The sequence below is a fragment of the Phodopus roborovskii genome, unplaced genomic scaffold (genome assembly GCF_943737965.1).
Source record: "Phodopus roborovskii unplaced genomic scaffold, PHOROB, whole genome shotgun sequence".
NCBI classification, from domain to species: Eukaryota; Metazoa; Chordata; class Mammalia; order Rodentia; family Cricetidae; genus Phodopus; species Phodopus roborovskii.
This window is the reverse complement of record NW_026126480.1, coordinates 16,160,646-16,179,891: the sequence shown is the minus strand read 5'-3', so window position 1 is coordinate 16,179,891 and position 19,246 is coordinate 16,160,646. Positions and strand designations below refer to the sequence as shown.

The following is a 19,246-nucleotide window of genomic DNA, read 5'->3' as shown; positions in this document are numbered from 1 at the left end:
CCTGTTTTGGAAAGGACTTGACCAGGTAGCACTGAATTTATAAGGGCTGAAGCACTGGAGGGAGGCTTAAAAGCCTGGGACGTCATCACCCGCTCCATCCTGCTCCACTGTCTCCCTTGCTCTTCTGAGAGAACCTGGCATCAGAGGAACTTGATGTGCTGTTTGTTCAGCTCCAGCACAGGTGGTATCTCTGATAATCCAATGAACTTTTCCCACATTTGATGACGGTAGCATTAAGGAACAAAGGGACAAAGGAAGTGCAGGGGGAGAGAAGGATGGAAATAGATGTAGATTGCATTCACGTATCCAGAAAACTGTGCATGCGGCAATCAGTTATGGGATTGTGCGCCATTTTCCCATGAGGCCAATCAGTCCCGGAAGAGCTCCCACTATAGTGGGGATTTTACCAAATAAGCCAAAGATTGCAACCCTACACACAAACATTAAGATACACAAATTGAAAATTTAGGAATTAGGGCTGCAGAGCATTTTCTATTTTTGCAGAGGACCTGGGTTTGGTTTCCAGGACACATTTGATGATTCTCAGCTCCACTTCCAACAGATCCATTGCTCTGTTCTGGACTTTGTGGGCATCAGGCACTCATGTGGTATACATAAATATGTGTAGACAAAACACACATACACATAAAATAAAAATAAAGAAGGAAACCTAAGACTCATTCTTACTCCTCTATGCTCCTCTACCCCTGAAATGGACCTTGTGACACAAAGTCCAGACTCTTCAAAAATAAAGAATTCATTGCCTAGAAGACAGTGCTCAAGTACCAGTCTCCTCCAGAAGTTGTCAGAGCAGAGTACGGCTCCTTCAGCATCACCAATTCTTCCTGGGGTGTGATGCATCCACTGACTGATCAGCACAGAGGAAATAGCCCTGGTTTCCTCATCCCACCAAAGGACAATCTGTTCACAACACTCCACCCCCCCCCCCCCAGGCTGGCTGAGGGTTCTGTCGGGTCTGGATTACTGCTCAGCCTCTCCCATTGCCCAGTTCTATTTTCATGCTCTCTTGCACAGGTGTTGACTTCGAGAGTATTTCTTAGTAAACATCCTTCATAGTAATCTCTGTTTTAGAGTCTGTTTCCTGGAGAGTAGAGCTACATTGCTCCCACATTCAAACAATCACAAAGTCCTGCTGATTTTAGCTACTGAACAAATCTGTTTATTATCAGCAGTCTCTTGTGCTACAATTCCAGGCTCCTAGGACAAATACCACACTTTGCTGGTGCCTCTCTTCATCCAATCCTCTACCTTATGGCCAGAGTTCTATGTTCAGAATACCATTTGAGTTATGCTAACTTACTAATCTTTGCTTTTAGGAGAGAGGGAATCAGATCTATGAAGCCTGCATGACCTGGTTTCTACTGTGATTCTCTAGTTTTTGTTCCCTCTGATGAACACACAATGGCCTCCTTAAGTGCTCCCTCCCACCTTTTCCTATGCATTTCCTAGTCATGTGGATTTTGCATATGCTTTCTGGAGGGTCCTCTTTTCCTTTGATACCCATCTATCTGATATCATCTAGAGTAGCTATCTGAAAACCTGTTTTCCTGACTCTCTTGGAGGGTGATCTCTAATCATGTCCATCCTTGTGTAATCACCTCTAGAGTCTATTTGTATTGGTGAGTACAGTGAGGTAGCTATATGATTACATTATGTGAGAACAGAGATTTTGCAGGTGGAATCAATGTCACTAGTTAGTTGCTAGTCCTAGTCAGTCCTAGTCAAATCATACAGGTTCTTTAACAGCCAAGAGTTTTCCCTGACTGAACAGACAGCAGCAAAAATCAGATACTTGAAGTCAAAATAGGGTCTTAGGTAGCTCAGGCTGTCCTGGATCTCACTATGTAGCTGAGGATGACTTTGAACTCCTGATCTTCCTGCCCCAGTGCTGGAATTGCAGGACTGCATCAATGTCCTAATTTTTGATTTTGTGGTTTGTTTTGTTTTTGTTTTGTCCACTTTACCATAAGCTAGAGTTATCTGGGAAGAGGAACTCTATTGAGAATGTGCTTTCATCAGATTGCCTGTAGTCAAGTCTATCAGGTATTTTCTTGCTTAATGATTAATATGGGAGAATCCAGCCTACTGTGCTACCACCCCTGGGAAGGTGGTCCTGGGATGTATAAGAAAGTAGGTTAAGCAAACCATGGGGGATCAAGCCAGTTAAGTAACATTCTTCTATGGCCTCCAGTACAATTATGTGTTCAGACTCCTGCTTTGAGTTTCTGACTTTCTTTGACAATGAACTGTGCTGTGGAAGTGCAAGCCAAATAAACCCTTTCCTTCCCAAGTTGTTTTGGTCATGGTGTTTTAGCATAGCGACAGAAACCTAACTAAGACAGCTACCATGCCCAATTCAGTACATTAATGGTTTTACATATGGATTTTAAAATTTTTACTTATGTGCTTTGTGTGTGTCTCTATGTGTATATCTCATATGTATGTGGATGCCTGTGGAGGCTAGAAGGTGTTGTGTCTCCGAGCTGGAGTTACAGGCAGTTGTGAGTGTAGCTGCTGAGAAATGAACTCTGGTCCTCTATAAGAGTAATAAGCACTCTTGACTGCTGAGCCATCTCTCTAACTCCTCAACAAACTATTGATGGCTTAAAGAGAGGGAACCCCGGGAAAAAACAACAACCACTGTTACAAGCTAGAGATTGGAGGTGGACACAGAACAAGGAACTGGAACTTATTTATAGCTGAGAGCAGTCACCCTATGGCAGCCAGTGAAGTACCAGGGACTTTAAGTCCTTCCTGGAATTTCAGTGCACACAACAGCTTGTGGCACCCTGAACAGAGAATTCAGCCACACTGGTTAGACCTCAGGCCAACAGCTCTATGAGCTAATAAATGAATGGCTTTAAACCACTGAAGTCATTATAATCTGTTGCAGCTGCTGTAGACAATAGATACACCTTCCAGTTAAGGAGGTGGTAAGTGGAGACCCTTGTAAGCCATACTGAAAGATACACAGCGTTGGGAAGAATGCAGTGGCGGCTCATGTCAAAGCAATTCAGCAGGAGAGACCAATCCAGATGGGATGGGATAATGACTTAAAATTAAGTCATGGAGATTATATATAAGATGGATCTAAAAACTGTTCATGAAACAGACAGGCAGCATTTAGAGAGTTTGCAGGTAGAGACTGAGAGATGGGGATTAGAAAAAAAATCCCTAAGACTTCTAGTAACTGAATAAAAACTGATAATAGAAACTATGTTTCAGGCATGTTACTTTTGATGAATTATTTTCCTCTCACAAAGAACTATAAATTTAGGTCATATATTATTTTTAAATTTATATTTATTTTGTTTTAGGATTTTAAAATGAGCATACATAGTATCTGGTCTCATTTTGACATTTAGAAATTATTTTTGTTAATTCTCCTATCAACCTCTTCTCCTCCATCCCCTGACCTTTCCCTCCCCTTCCAACCCTTTTGTAGCCTCCTTTCTCATTTCATGTCATAGTGCCCTATTGCCCTCCACCACTTCCTCAACTCTTCTTCTTATCCTCTCATGATCTCCTGTGCACACATATCCACTTAGAGCCACTCATATAAACATTGCATGTTAGGATCTGCATATGATAGGGTATTCTATTTTTTTTGTCTTTCTGAGTTACCTGGCTTAATGTAGTATTTTCCAACATGATTCACTTTAGTGCAAATTTCATTTGTGTTTACCTCTAGCAATCCATTGTGTATAGGCACCTCAATTTCATTATCCATTCGTGAATCCATTTTCTTGGAATTGTGACTAATGCAGCAGTAAACATGAGTGTGCAAGAATCTCTGTGGTGGGGCATGGAATCATTTTGTTATATACCCTGGAGTAGTATATCTGAGTTACGGTAGTTCCATTGTTTTTCTTTCAAACTGTGTTGTATTAATCATTATTATTGTGTGTGCACAGAGTTTATGATGTGCATGTGTGGGGGAAGTGCTTATGGCATGACACAAAGGTAGAGGACAGTTTTGTAGATTAGGTTTTCTCCTTCCCACCTTTATGTGGGTTATCTGGGGATAGAATGCTAGATTGTCAGGTTTGTGTGTGTGTGTGTGTGTGTGTGCATTTGAGCATGTCTAAAATTGATGTTGGAAATCCTCTTTAGTTGCTCTTTAACCTTGTTTTTTGAGGCAGGGTCTCTCAGAACTCACAGATATATCTAGTTTCATTAGCCAGATTTCATTAGCCTCACTTCATAGGCTGGAATTGCAGCCGCCTGTTGTAGCCAGTACCTGGCATTCAAGTGGCTCTAAGGATCTGAACTTTGGCCCTCTTGATTGCCAGCAATCACTTTAACTGCTGATCCATCTCCCCAGCCCCAGTGATCTTTTATTTGAGATGCCTCCATACCTGTTTCCATAATGGCTATACTAGTTTAGATTCCTGCCAGCAGTGGATAAGGGTTGTTCTTCCCACATCCTCATCTGAGGAGAATGTGCTGAATCATTCAAATGCTGTTCCTGGGTAAGAAACTGAACGACTGAGAAATTGTTCAGAATTTAGTGATGTGGAGACCCTTGGCAACCTCAGAAAGAGCCATTTTGGTTGGTCATTGAGGCAGAAGAAAGGGTGGGTGTGCTAGCCCTGAATGTGTCTGGAGGAAGTGGAGTGACTGATTCAGGAAGGAGTTTTAGAAACATGAACATTAATGAATGTGAAGAACTAGAGGAGAATGTGGAAAGACTTTAGTTTTAGTCTGAATTCTCAAACATTGTTTTCAGATGGAATAATTCCAGTACAGAGAAGACTTTAGATGGGGGCTGGAAGAACAGAGAGGGTTAGTGCATGATTTCAGATTCCTTGGAAGACAAGGAGAATGGACTCTAGGGAAGAGTAGAAGTCCCTGGCTTTTGCTAGGAGTAGAGACTCAATCTCAGCTTCAAGTGTAAAAGGAGATTGGAAGTGGAGAAGTGGAGGGTTGTAACAAAGTTGTGAGCAACCAGCTAACAATTATATTTTTGTTTTTCTGCAGTGAAGTATGGCTTTATGGCTAGTAAAGTAGCTATGCCTGAAGGACAAAGCAAGGCTTTTAGATGTGGGCGTTAAAGAGGAGGAGCAGATCCCTCCCTTCTTGCAGGCTGACTGTAGCTGGGGTGGCAAGCCATCTTTGATGATGCATGGAGGCCATGTGGGAGAGGTGTGAGGGTGACAGAGAGGAAGAAGCCTGGATGTTCTTTATTCTGAAATGATTTTTGAAAAACCTCCCTCCACACTCTCAAGTCTCTTTAAGGTTTTCACTATTGCTATAGCAACATAATTGGAATCTTAACTAATACAGTAGATTTGTGGTTTGGTGTGTTCTGGAGCTAAGACCAGTGTGTGTGTGTGTGTGTGTGTGTGTGTGTGTGTGTGTGGATGTGTTCACACATGCTACAGTTTGTGTGTGGAGGTCAGAGGACAATTTCAGGTGTCTGTCTTTGTCTTTCATCTCATCAGAGACAATGTCTCTTCCTTCATGTTCTCCAGTGTGTATACCAGGCCAGCTGGCCCCAAAGTTTCTGAGGATTTTCCCTGTCTCCACCTTCCATCTGGAATAGAAACACTAGAATTGCAGACATGTGCTGCTGAAGTCTGCTCTGTTTGAGGTCTTAGGATTTGAACTCAAGTCCTCATGTTTACACAGCAAATACTTTACCCACTGAGCCATCACCCTACCCAAAATAGCTGAGAAGGAAGAAAGAAAACACAAAACCAACAAAACCTAAATGTAATAGGGGGTAGAAAGTGGAGAGCAGAGGGATGGAGTAAGTCTGTAGGACAGTAGGGAGGGCTCTCTGGAGATTAGAGTTTTTGTTTTTGTTTTTCAGTAATAGGTTCAGTTCATGAAAGGTAGGAATTTACCAGGTGAGTAGGACAGAAAAGCACAGGGACAAGAGCAACATACTGGGACATGAAATCTAAGTTGGGTACATGAAAGGAACTATGAGGGTTATAACAGAGTCTAAAGTGAGTAACAGAGGGGCTCCAGAGACCTTGGCTCTCCTCGTGATGAAGGGAAGTGATGAGTACAATTAAATGTGCACCTTCATGGAGAGGATAGGAGAGAGAGAGAGATAGAGATAGATAGATAGATAGATAGAGAGAGAGAGAGAGAGAGAGAGAGAGAGAGAGAGAGAACAGCATTGATGAGTGTGGGCCTCAACCTGTGAAATAGGTTGAAGGGGGTAAGGAAGATTAAATATGGTCATAAAGGGTCTGGAGTGCTGATGTCTTCATAAGGAAGGAGATCAGATATTCATATATCTACTATCTCCCTTTCCTCCTTCCCCTCTTTCTGCATATACAGGAATGATCAGTCACATGGGGGTACAATGAGAAGGCAAGTGTTTTCAGACCCAGAAATGACCATTGAAGAAAGCTGAATCTGCTGATACCTAGACTCAAAACTTGTAGCTTAAGAACTGTGAACAGCTTATTTCTGTTATTCTGTTATTTAAGCAACCCAGTCTGTGGTATTTTGTTATGGCATGCCCATTCTCTAATGGTTTCTTAGGCCTTTTCCCACACTTCTTTTTAAGAATCTGTGTGTGTGTGTGTGTGTGTGTGAGAGAGAGAGAGAGAGAGAGCAAGAGATATTTGTGTGTATGTGCATGCATATGCATTCCTGTGGGTTCTGGCACTCATGTGCCTTGGCATGGGTGTGGAGATCAGAGGACATCTTGGTTGTCAGTCCTTATCTTTCCTTTTGCTGGAGACTGGGTTTCTTGTTTGTCACTGCAGAGGCTAGCAGGTCCACACGTTTCTGGGAATCTTGTATCTCTGAGTGGACTCTCACTGTGGGTGTGCTGTGATTACAGACAAACAGTGCTGCGTGAGTTCTGAGGATCCCAGGCTAGGCCCCCATGCTTGCATGACAAAGTGCCTTAGCTACCGAGCCATCTCTTTAGCCCTCCATACTTCTTTCATTACTCTTTCCTGCCTGTCTTTCCTTGTTCTCATACTTAGAGCTTGGCTGTAGATGAAGGGTCATACTTGGCTTCAGAAACCTGAGTTGCTGAGTTCTTTTAAATAGAGGTTTAAATTGTTTTCATTTTTATATTTTAATAATATTCTTTCCCTCCCCCAACTCCTCCCAGCACCTATCCACCCCCTTTCCCAAAAATTCCTTTTCTTTATCCTCCCTACATCTAAAGCAAATCAAAACAAACAAAAGAAGAAAAATATCAAACCAAACCAACCAGACAAACAAAAGCACACACAAAACAACCATGGAGTTCATTCCTGAATATGAATACTCAGTATATTGATAGTACTTCCTGGCCCTGGAGTGTGATTGATACACCCACTCCATTGAAGAAAATGGATTTTCTCTGTCCCAGGAAGTATTAATTGTCAACAGCTTCTTGGTTAGGACTGTGACTTTGTGCCCACTTCTCCTTGTACTGGTCTTGTACATGCTGTCACAGACTGTCTGTGTTCAAGTGTGCATCAGCTCTGTTGGGTCCGAAAGAGGCTGTTTCCTTTTGCTCATCTACCACCTCTGGCTCTTACAATCTTTTCACTTCCTCTTCTTTGTTGGTAATCTTTTTATTTTTCAAACATAATATTTTTATTGATTATTTGGGAATTTCATATATGTACCTTGACCACACTTGATTCCCATTCTCCCAAGTCCATCCTCACACCTTTGTGCACATGGTCAAACTCTGTGATCCCTCATTCCCCACCCCCCTGGCCAAAAAAGAATTAGTACAGACAGGAAGCCATTGAAAGAGTCCTTATGAATGGTAATAAAGATGCTGAAGTGTAGTTTTTCATAGTGGATTGTAATTTCTTTTGCATAGCATGCTGGTCCTCTTCTCTGTGCCATACTACTCTCCTCTCCTCTGTCTAACTACTGCTGGAAAACGGGAACTGATGGCCAGGAAATACTGCGAATACCATGATCTAGTGAAAGTTGTTTAGTTAATTAATTCAGCAGTGTTGAAGATTAAACCTAGGCCTTGATCATGCTGGACAAACACTCTACCACTGAGCTACATTCTCAGCCAGTAAAGTGGTTTATAAAAAGGAAAGTAAAACAAATAGCTATGGTGGAGAAAGGGGATTTCCATGGGAGGCAGTGTAAGGGAATGAAAGCATGTTAAGAGGATAGATGTTCATTACTCCAAATGGGGAAATTCTATCCAGGTCAAGGATTTGGAGAGAAGGTTGTACAGGGCCAGGAAACAGGGAGGGTTTAGATAAGAACAAGAAAGGAACTGCAAAGTCAGTATGAACATTCATAAGCAAGAGACCTGAACCCTCATCCTAGAATCTATCAGAAATCCACATGCTCAAGAAGCATGTCAAACCACACGATGTCCCGATAGAGCCAGGTTCCAGATGAGAGAAGCTGTTGTAACTCAAGTCTTGACATGCCAAGGTTGTATTTGGCTTTTGTGTAGGGGCCTTGGGGCTTCTGAGCCCCTAAACTTGACTCCTGTGCTTAGAACAATTTACATTTACATTTCCGAGGCATACTCTAACCCAGTAATACAGGCATGATCCTTCTGCAGTACTCAGTATCACAACACAGTACTCAGTAAATGCTCAGGAAAGCAGCTAAAGAAAGAACACCCAACACCCAGCCAGATAACCGGTACTGCAAGATACTTATCACTCTAAGCAGCTGACAGGTCCACAACATACTAGTAATCTACTTGGGAAGCCCACCATTCACACACACAGTAGTGTCAGTGTCATGTAATAAGCTCTAACACACACACACACACACACACACACACACACACACACACGTGCGCGCGCACACACGTAGTTGGGGGCCACTTAGGAAATGATGGTATCTCAGTCCCTGGGCTTTCCAGCTTCTTCCTTTCCCCAGTTCATAATCCCTTCCTCTGGGTCTGATCAGGTTGCCTTCTCTCTAGTCTACACCTTCCAAGGCTCTCTCTGCCTTTCTATGATACGTGGATATGCTTCTGTGTTGGGCTCCTTCCTACGCAATCCCTGCCCACGCAGGAGGCTCATCTCTTGGCATAATTAAACAAGAGGAAAACGGCTGGGAAAGCAGCCAGCTGGAGTCAGAGCAGTGATGTTGGACAGAGGAAAGAAATCAGGGGCAGTCCTGACCTTCTAGGTCCCTGAGCTCATGCTGGGGGAGTACAGAGCCACATGCCCAAGTGCCCTTGGCTGGATGATCACACTTGGTGTCAGACTGAGCCCTCAAAGCTGGTCAATGAAAGCCAGAGATATCCCAGGTCAAGGCCTTGCTTGAGGGCTAATAGAGCCAAAAGAAAGCTATTCAGAGAGCTTCCAAGAATGTCCCCAAATTATTAGCTTCTGGCACTCCTGTGGAACCTGCTGGTGAAGGGAGAAGTCCGAGAGCAACAGGCTGATATTCTGAAGCTATTAATTAGTTAATCTTGTAGAGAATCTGGGTTCAGCTCCCAGAACTCATAGTGTGGCTCATAGCTGCCCCTAACTCCATTTCTAGGGCATCTAAAGTTGGTGTCTCACCTCTAAGGTACCAGGCACATACATACATATACACACATACACAAAATAAAATAATAAAATCCTTCAAAAGTCGAAACAAGTGTTTCCACCAACCAATCAAGACCACAGTTCCCCCCAATATTATCCTTGCACCTCAAGTTCCATTTCTCCCTGGCTATTTCCCCTAGTTTTTCAAAGTAATATAATTCTGAAGCCTGGAAAAGGGTTGTAAGGGGAGGAAGAACCTGGCACCCTCTGCTGGCCAGATTTGATACTGCCAGAAGAGCCCAGAGGCCACAGCTACTTGGGCCTACAGGAGCTAGCTAGACAGCTATAGCCTCAGAACACCCTTGCTGGTTTGGCAAAGTCACTGGTAGAGGGACATGAGTAATAGTTATAGATGACGATCATTGTGGGAAAATCCTTATCTACCAAGTACTGGTGAGAAGTTTACGTTCATAAATAAATTCACATTTTATGTCTCTAGCATTTGCTCTCAATAGCTTGGAAAAATATTGTAGAACAGGCTGAGGGGTTCCCAACTAGTAAGCTCTGCTTCAGAAGCAAACATCAAGTCTGACTGGCTACAATTATATACTCTGTCCCACTGGCTGTATTTCAGTCCAGCTTAACAGGTTCCCTGACTTGAGCACTAATTTTGATTCCAGCTTGACAATCCATCTCTGATTTCATACTCAAGCCAAACTCCCCTGAGCACCAAGCAAGAATCCACCCACTTTGTCTCCTGTTCTTAGAGCCTGCATTAGCTCTTACCTCCGGATGGATGGCACGTCTCCATATGAATCTGATTCCTTCCCAAGCTCGAGAAGTTATTTTCATATGTCTTTCAGGGCTAGCAGCCAAACACAAAGAAATAAAGAAAATAGAAAGAAAGAAGGTGGGAGGGAAGGATGGAGAGAGAGAGAGAGAGAGACAGAGAGAGAGAGAGAGAGAGAGAGAGAGATAGGGAGGAAGGAGGGGGTAGTAGCATGGGCTGATATTTTTTCTTCAGGAGAGTAGCTAACTGGAAAAATAGGAGGGGTGAACACCTTTGATTTCAGCCAGGCTAAGGTATCCTACAGTTGTGGCTCTTGAAGAGAAGATGAATAGGCCCCAAGTATGCTGGAAGGGAGGAGTCCTAAACCTCAAGGCAACCATGATCTTAGTAGGAAAGCCCTTGGCATATTTTGACACTTTGGTACAAATCTAGTAGGTGTGTCAATGCTGGCCCTCTGCCCCATGTCTCCAGTGTAGCAGGTGGTTTATGCCTTTGTGGCTGCATCCTTGAGACCACACTTCATCATCCTGGACAGCCTTGTCTGTGGGCCACAGCTTTGCTTTGCAGGAATGACGTGGTCTCCCCTGGTTACCACAGAGACTGATCAAAAGCAATTTTCTTTGCAAAGGAAGGAGCTCAAATGGCTTTAGCTCCAAACTGAGGTTATCGCTTTCCTTTACAAATAAGTGAAAAAGACAAACCTAGGTCTCCTTTCATGTGACTTAGGAGCCCAGTGATTTGGGGTGTGCTATTTAGCTCCATAGCCTCCCTCAGTTTCTTCATATAAACATGTTGGTAATAATATCCTTCTCATATAGTTGTAGGAATGAACTGCGACAATGTGTGTGGCCCAGAACCTATCATAAAGTAACTCTTCAACAAATCAAATCCAGTTTTTCCAGTTGCTCTATGGGCTCCAGTTTCCTGATATGGAAAGAATGAGCATAACAATAAACTTCCTAGCATTGTTACAAGAACCCAAGAGTAAAACATATGTATAGCAGTCTATCACCAATGCCTCCTTAATGGTGTGAAAAATATTGTACATAACCTTAGTTTTATAAATTTTATTAAAGTGTCTAACCATCTAACTTTTGGAGGATTTGATCTCAGTTGTATTTTGTGGATTCCTGTCTATTTTCTCTTCCCTAACTTAGGGTCTTGCAAATGTCTCTGGCCATCTGGGCAGAGTCTATCGTCTTCTGGCAGGGCTGGCTGGGATGAGCTTGGTTCAAGCTTACACACTTTTGCGGGGTGCATTCTGAGGCTCTCGTGCCTCCGGACACTGTGGTCACTCTCTAGTTTCCAAAAGATTCAACTTTTCTATGTCCTCTGTAAAAGTGGGATCGAAGGTGCTTCCTTCCAAGAGTATATAATAGGCAGAAACTTGGATGTTATTACTTTTGTCTACTGAATATGGGAAAGGGAACTTTACAGGTATAATTAAAATGAATAGTTGGCTAATCTTGAAGGGAAATTGTTCTGCACTATTCAGGCTGACTTGGCCTGGTCTGGGGCCCCATGAAGAAGAGCTTGTTGTGGAACATTTAACTATGTAAAGATGCTTTACATTTGTTTATGCTGTGGAGCCTTTCCTTTGCTTGGTCCTAGAAGTGGTATGTTTGGGTAAAAAGGTGTGTGTGCAGTGTTCTTAAAGGAGGCATGCATCAGAAAACTAAAGAGCTGAGTCCTAAAGTCAGGAGGGGCAAACCCTGCTAATAGCTGGAATGAATCTGGAAGCAGAGTCTTTCCTGAAGCCTGCAGCTAAGAGCCCAGTCCAGCTGACCTCTGAGCAGAGCCTCAATCTGAGTCACACACTGTGAGTTAATAAGTGGTGCTGTTTTAGGCCGTGAAGTTTATGGTAAGATTCTACAGCAAGGGGGAAAAAAACTAACAAAATCTTCAATTCCTGCTTTTTTTTAATTAGTCCTAAGTAATATTCCACCCTCAGGTCCAGTTTTGGTTCTTTCTACTCTAAGCCTGTGTAGACAGATAGGAACATTTGCTTCCAAGTGAATTGCTGGCAAGGTCCTAAGAGAATTGGCTTTCATAAACAAAATGGGGCAGTGGTTTCTGATGATTCCTGGTTTGGACACTGCAATTCAAAGAGCTTTACATTCAGGGGATGCAAACTTTTCAATTATTTCCTATGATTGAGAGGAGGGATGAAACGTGTAGCACTACAAAGACTATGTCAAAAACATTTCTTACCATAAACAGAAATATCTTGCTTGATCCTTCTTACACACTACAGGTTTTTCAGACTATAAGAAGCAACTTATTTTGTGTTTTTACAGGAACTTAAATTTGTGTTCTAATCTACCTCTGCCCAGCACAATCCCAAATTGTGAAAGCATTGGCTTCAACACAGTGATGGGAACTGCTCCACCACTTAGATGACTTATACAGTGACATCACAGCCCTCATCCTAGAAGAATGGAGGCAGGAAAAGATGCACATCTGGCTTTGAAACTTTACTGTCCTGCATCCAGGAGGTTAAAGCTGGTCTGTTATCACTGTGCTTATATTGCTACAGATGAGGATTCTATGGAGTAGCAAGAATCACCCATTCTAACAGAGCCTCCAATGGGGTCAAGTGTGTCCATCACACTGTACTAATAATAAGCTTTCACTTCCTTAAGTCCACCAGGTATGTGATGAAACCATTTGCAACCTACCCACCCATTGTAGTTAAATGTGATTTGAGGGCAGAGATGATAGAAAAAGCTTCAGAGGAACTGGCACTTACCTTCTTCCAGCATTGGGCTCTTATGTTTAGGCTCTCCTCACTTTATTTTCAAAAGTGTGTGTGTGTGTGTGTGTGTGTGTGTGTGTGTGTATGCGAGCGCGCGTATACCTACTATGTACCAGGCAGTTTAGGCTGTGGCAACATAAAAATGAATGAGATAAACCCAGTGCCAGCTTTATGAACCTTTCATTTTATTAATAAAATCACAAAATAATTACATATCTTAGGATGTTTTAAAGTGCAATAACCCTCTTAATCCCTCCTGATAATGATACTTAGCATTCACTTAGATCTCTAAGTTATACATCAGGTTTGTTTTACAGTTCCGCCTGTCACAGCTCAGACCTGAAGTCTGGCCATGCTCTGATGCAGCTGAAGCAGTGACCTAGAGTGAATGTAGTTCAGACATTATATCGGACTTCTTTCCCTGCAGCTCCAACACTGTCCTTGTCCTATACCAGCAAGCCTCCTTTAAATGTACTGAGGTCACCCAAACACTTCCAGTGCAATCATCATTCTCTGTCATTGTGGGTTAAGTGAGTGTAAGTCATACTTATGCTTATGACAATGTATGTGTGTGCAGAAGACAGAAACATTTTATGTGGAACTCAGTCTTGAGCCAGCATGTGTGTGTGTGTGTGTGTGTGTGTGTGTGTGTGTGTGTGTGTGTGTTGGTGAGTCTGGGGCAAATGTATGCTACAATCGACATCACTACATAGGCATCTATAGACCAGATTACCTAAGTCTCTGTGACCTAGCAAATAGGATGACAGTTCTACAGGCAAGCTTTCCTACCATTGTAGATTCACTTGGAGCTGGGAGTCCCGGGGTCAGGATGAGGTCATTATATGGCTGAGGGTCCCTCCTGGACAGCCTTTCCCTCTCCATCCTTGGAAGTTCCTTCCCCAGGCTCAGCCTCATCATCAGCTTCAGCCATGTCCTCTGGCATTGGCCACTCTCTAGTCTGCCACTCCAGCCTTTCTATGCGGTAAGCGATCTTCAGTGCACTGGACTCTAGCTCAGCTAGTAGGCGGGCAAACTTTGTCTGTAGATCATCCAGTTGCTGGTCCAGGCCTTTTAGCCGAGACTCTGTGGCCTCCTGGAGGGCGATCTCAGCCGCCTCAGCATTCACATCCAATTTATTCATTTTCAGCAGGATCTCACGGCCCTTCTCCTCCATGACGGCCTGGGCCTGTGGATACTCACTCAGCACCTCCCGCAGATCCTCCTTGCTGAGGCAGAACAGGTCGGAATAACCTAGGCTCTTGATGTTGGCTGTTCGTCGGTTTCCCGACATGTTCCCTGTGGTCCAAGGGCAGACAGATGTGGGGAGGGACAGGAAGGTGGTGTTTCACTCCTGAACCAGGATATAACCTCTATACGGGTGCTTCTGACCCTCTTTTTTCCTGATTTATTCTTTAACTTAGTAACCAAGCCCTGTGCTTATCGTTAACCTGCCTTGATAGATATTTAATGGGCTAGTTATATAACAACACAGCCGGTACAGTAACTTTCAGCTGGTTTGTTGGAACTTCCTCCAGTGCCCATGGAACACATCTGCTTTGCTTTCTAACATTCCACCCCACCCACTGACCTTGGTTCAGCTCCTCCTCAGGGAACAGTTAATCCATATCTATCCTGCTTCTTGCCTGAGTCCTGAAGCAACTCAGACAAAGGTCAGATCTTAATCTCTGTGCTCCAAAGTACCATCTTGTCCTAGGGTTCTGCCATTCCCATTCCTCTGCCCAGCATGTCCCTATCACTTCCCCATGGGGACTCACCTTTGATGTTGATGATACTGATCTCCCCAAAGTAGAGCCCTGCACCAAGCACAGCATACTGTGTGACCCCGTCGTCTGCCACCACAGCCAGCTGGCCCTCACGGATGATGTACATCTCGCGGCCAATGTCCCCTTTGCGGCATACATATTCTCCTGGTGAATAGGTCTGGGGCTGTAGTTTCAGCACCAGCTCTTCTAGCAGACTGGCTTCACAGTTCTGGAAGATCTGGACTCGGCTCAGGGTGGACAGGTGCACGGACACAGCAACCTCTGCCCGCAGCCGCTCAGGCAAGTGCTGCAAGATGGCTACCTCATTGGTCATCTTCTTGTTGATCTGCAGATGCTGGTACCTGGGAGAAAGGCAGTAAGTACCATGTCCACACCAGAATCCTGTGTGCCTGCTTCTACCCACTTCATCGGGACTCAGCTCAGCCACGAACCCAGCCACACTGAGTTCTCCTTAGAGCAATGGGAGTACCTGACAGTTTTCTGGTCCCCTTTCTTGATTACAGACATGATCTTTTCTACTTCTTTCAAGGTGAGGAGGCACCTACCACTCCTTCATCTCCTGTCAGGCCCTACCCCAGCTGCAGTGTCCGACAGCACTTCTATGAGCTGCCATAGTTAGCAAGCTCCCACCCTCTCAGATGGGCTTTGTGGTGGCTCCCTGACATTGAGGCATTTCCTTTTACTCAGAACATAGTTTGCACTATCATAATATAGCCAACCATCTGTTGTCCATCTCCTGTGTGGTTAGTTCCCTTGTCCACCCACTCCTTCCAGAGTCTCCCAAATCCTCCCGGGCACTGGCAGCTCCCATTCTCTGGTCTCTGTGTCACTCTTGTACATAATTTCCCTTCCTTGTCAGTCTTTTGCCCGCTCTTTTCCCCTAGTCTAGATTCCCTCAGACAAAGATACCTCTTTCTAAGTCTTGTCCAGCAGACCTACCAGCGAATGCTATCTTTCAAAAGCCTGGTATAGCCAATAGGTAATAAGAACAGAGTCACTGGGCTCAGGTCCCAAGGCATACCTCCCCTCGCTAGGTCTGCAACCAGCATTCTCACCAGTCAATAACTCTCCGCTCCAACCTCCGGTTGACATGCTGCAGCTTCATGTACTTCTTTACCAGAGCGTGGTCTGGGTAGAAGGCTGCATCTGCAGTGTTCATGTTGTAAATGACAGAGCTCATGCTACCCATGATGGTGGCAAAACCCATGACAGCCAGCAGGAAGTCACCCACCATGAAGAGGTACTCTTCCTCCCGGGCTGGCAGTGGCGTGTCACCCACCGTGGTCAGGATCAGAGTGGAGAAATAGAAGCTGTAGAGATACTGGCGCCGTAAGCGCTCAAAGCCAGGCTGTGCGGGATCTGGGTATACCCATGCATCCCGTCCGAAGCCCAGGTATCTAGACAGGGCAAAGTATAAGCAGCTGTTCCAGTGAATGACAACAAAGATGTAGAGCATCAGCTTGGCGATACGGAAGGCATTTGGATAAGCTGTGCGGGTCTCTGTGCGGTCAAAGGCCTCAAAAAGGCGGGGCACCCGGAGAAAGCGGTTTAGCCTGAGCATGGGAATGTGGGGGCCCAGCCGCACATATGCTGCATCTGTGGGAACCAGAGAAGCCAGGTCCAACAGGAAGCTCCAGGTACGTACATAGCGACTGGCGATCATGCCTTTGTCCACCACTAGGATGCCCTGTTCTAGGAATCCTAGGAAGAAAGGAGATGTGCTATGGTCAACGGTGGGCAGGTCGGGACAGACCAGGTATGTTAGACCAGGCATGAGGGCAAGAGGGAGGCAGGCGTAGTAACTAACTCTCTCCCCGGTTTCTGGGGTGAGCACTCTTACTTTGTTGAGCACAGACACACATGACAGTGCAGCCCTAGAGGTAGCTGCTTTCTTAACAGACTTTTAAAAGAAATGTGAGGAAAGGGTCATCCCCCAAAACTCACTGACCTGTGTGGAAGTGCACCCCGATGTCTAGTAGGTACAGCAGATCACTCGTGTAGTCCAGCACAAACCAGACCACCAGGTAACTATGCTGCAAGTCAGGAAAGCAGGCTCTGCAGGGCAGGGGCAGAAGGGATTGGCTTAAAGATACCAACTGCGTGTAAGGTGGCTGCTAGGACAGGTCCCTCAGTATCCTTCCTTGAGCCCTTCTAGGGAAGATGCCCCTCCTTTAGGCCCTGCTCTCCCTGCCAACCCTTCTCCTTGGCTTCACTCTTTAGTACAGCTTAAGGCCCTGTCATTTAGCACTCGTGACAAACCTGCATACAACGATGATGAGGTTATACATGACTGGGAAGACCATCGTGTTCAGCCACCAGTAGTAATAATCCCCAGATGGGTCTAGGACAGGCAGCCCCTTTCTGTAGGCAAGAAGAGACTCCTCTCATTTATCCACCAGACATTCAATGCTTGGGTTGTGACCAGGGCACCAAGAAGGTGGAGGCCCCAGGGACAGGTAATTAGATCCCTCACACAGGACCAGCCTTCTCACCTGGCTTTGGATGGGGCTGGGGGGCTGGACTCTGTTGTCTTCACTTTGCTGTCCTGGCTCATGGTTCTGTGGCTTGGTCCTAAGCCTGCAGACTATTCAGTGCTTCTCTGACTGTAGTGGCTTGAGAACGTGGGGGCTAGTGCCTGGCTTCCTGAAAGAGGCTGCCCTGGGGTTCCAGCTGCTTATTCTCTGTCTTTGAAGCTCTTAGCAACAGAACTAGGGCTAGCAGGTATGGAGTGGGTGGAGGCAATGTAGCTCCAGCATCCTGCCTTGTCTCCCAGTGCTGAGGTTGGTTTACACCTGCCCAACTAAACACCTTTAATGAGGTCCCTGGGGATGGTTGGAGGAGAATGCTTTGGAAGGAAGCTTTGCTCTCATTGCTGTTTTTTCACTTGCCCCTTAAGCCCATGGTATCAAGTTCAGGAGATCCAGCCAACCCTCACTGTAGGTTTGGATTCTGTTTTTACCTTATGTATGTTCACCATTTGGGCCTAGTTATTTATTTAACAATTACGTGCCAAGTGGCTCACTTGTGTCAGGTGGTAAACTAGTCTCCAGGGACTAAGGGCTGCCTCTCACAAGGTGTTTTCATTAGCTACATCTTTATCTACATACATATCACCTACTCTTCTGGGGTGTATGTGTGTCATCCTATGCCACTTTGCCCTCATTAATGCTGCGAAGAGACACCATGACCATGGCAACTCTTATAAATGAAAGCATTTAATTAGGACTTGCGTACAGTTTCAGAGGCTTGACCTATTTATCAGCATGGCAGGGAGCATGGCAGCAGGCATGGAAGGCATGGTGATGGAGAAGTAGCTGAGAGAGATACCCTCATTCATAGGCAGAAGGGGAGGGTGGCATGGGCTATTGAAACCTCAAAGCCCAGCCTTAGTGATACACATTCTTCAACAAGGCCATACTAATCTTTTAATCCTTTCAAATAGTCCCACTCCCTGGTGACTAAACATTCAAATATATAACCCTATGGGGGTCATTCTTATTCAAGCCACCACAGTCACTTTCAAACTACTGTATCTGTACCTTTTTTCATATTAACATTTTTATTAATTTATTTTTACTTTTCAATCCATGTTCCCCCTTCTCCCCTCCTCCCGCTCCCTACTTACTCCCACCCCACCTCTCATCTGCTCCATGGAGAGGGTAAGGCTTCCCCTAGGAAGTCTACTAAGTCTGTCCCATCATCTGGTTGAGGCAGAACCAAGGCACCTCCCCACCCCCACCCCCATGTGTCTAGGCTGAACAAGGTATCTCTCCATATAGAATGGGCTCCACTAAGTCAGTTTGTGCATTAGAGTTAGGTCTTGGACCCACTGCCAGTGGCCTCATATATTGTCCCAGTCACACCATTGTCACCTATATTAAGGAAGTCTAGCTTGGTCTTATTCAGGTTCCCTATTTGTCAGACCAGAGTCAGTGATCTCTCTATAGCTTGGGTCAGCTGATTCTGTAGGTTTCCCCATCATGGTCTTCACTCCTTTTTTCATATTGTTTCTCCTCCCTCACTTTGATTGTATTCCAGGAGCTTGGCCCAATGGTTAGTTGTGAATTTCTGCATCTGCTTTCATGTGTTTCTGGAAGAGGGTTCTAGCTTCTCTGTGTTTGTGGTCTGTAGGCTGAGTATCTTTTGCTTTATGCCTGGTATCTACTTATGTGTGAGTATGTACTATATTTGTTTTTCTGGGTCTGGATTATCTCACTCGTAATTTTTTTTTCAAGTTCTGCCAATTTGTCTGCAAATTTTAGGATATCATTTTTCTTACTGCTGAGTAGTACTCCATTGTGTAAATGTACATTTTTTAAAATCCATTCTTCACTTGAGGGGTATCTAGGTTGAGTCCAAGATCTCACTATTATGAATAATGCTGCTATGAACATAGCTGGGCAAATATCCTTGTGGTGTGAATGTGCCTCTTTTGGGTATATTCTCCAAAGTGGTATTGCAG

The 19,246-nt window shown here is 44.6% G+C and overlaps 1 protein-coding gene across 1 annotated transcript; it reads right to left on the bottom strand.

Annotated features, from left to right (window-relative positions):
- Nucleotides 1-13,808: 13,808 nt before the first annotated feature.
- On the bottom strand, nucleotides 13,809-17,542 carry Cnga4 (cyclic nucleotide gated channel subunit alpha 4). The gene is made up of 6 exons (XM_051192041.1): nucleotides 17,277-17,542; nucleotides 17,044-17,145; nucleotides 16,733-16,839; nucleotides 15,840-16,485; nucleotides 14,776-15,125; nucleotides 13,809-14,296 (listed from the first exon to the last, which is right to left on the bottom strand). Exons 1-6 carry the CDS (start codon nucleotides 17,336-17,338, stop codon nucleotides 13,839-13,841), a joined length of 1,725 nt encoding a protein of 574 aa, XP_051047998.1. The 5' UTR covers nucleotides 17,339-17,542; the 3' UTR covers nucleotides 13,809-13,838.
- Between the last annotated feature and the right edge of the window lie 1,704 nt (nucleotides 17,543-19,246).

Excerpts from the sequence above, each read along its gene's own strand:
- Cnga4 (XM_051192041.1), bottom strand. The coding sequence starts at position 17,338 with ATGAGCCAGGACAGCAAAGTGAAGACAACAGAGTCCAGCCCCCCAGCC. Across the intron at positions 16,486-16,732 it reads CGGGGTGCACTTCCACACAG|GATTCCTAGAACAGGGCATC; the intron begins GTCAGTGAGTTT and ends CTTTCTTCCTAG. Across the intron at positions 14,297-14,775 it reads CAGTATCATCAACATCAAAG|GGAACATGTCGGGAAACCGA; the intron begins GTGAGTCCCCAT and ends CTTGGACCACAG.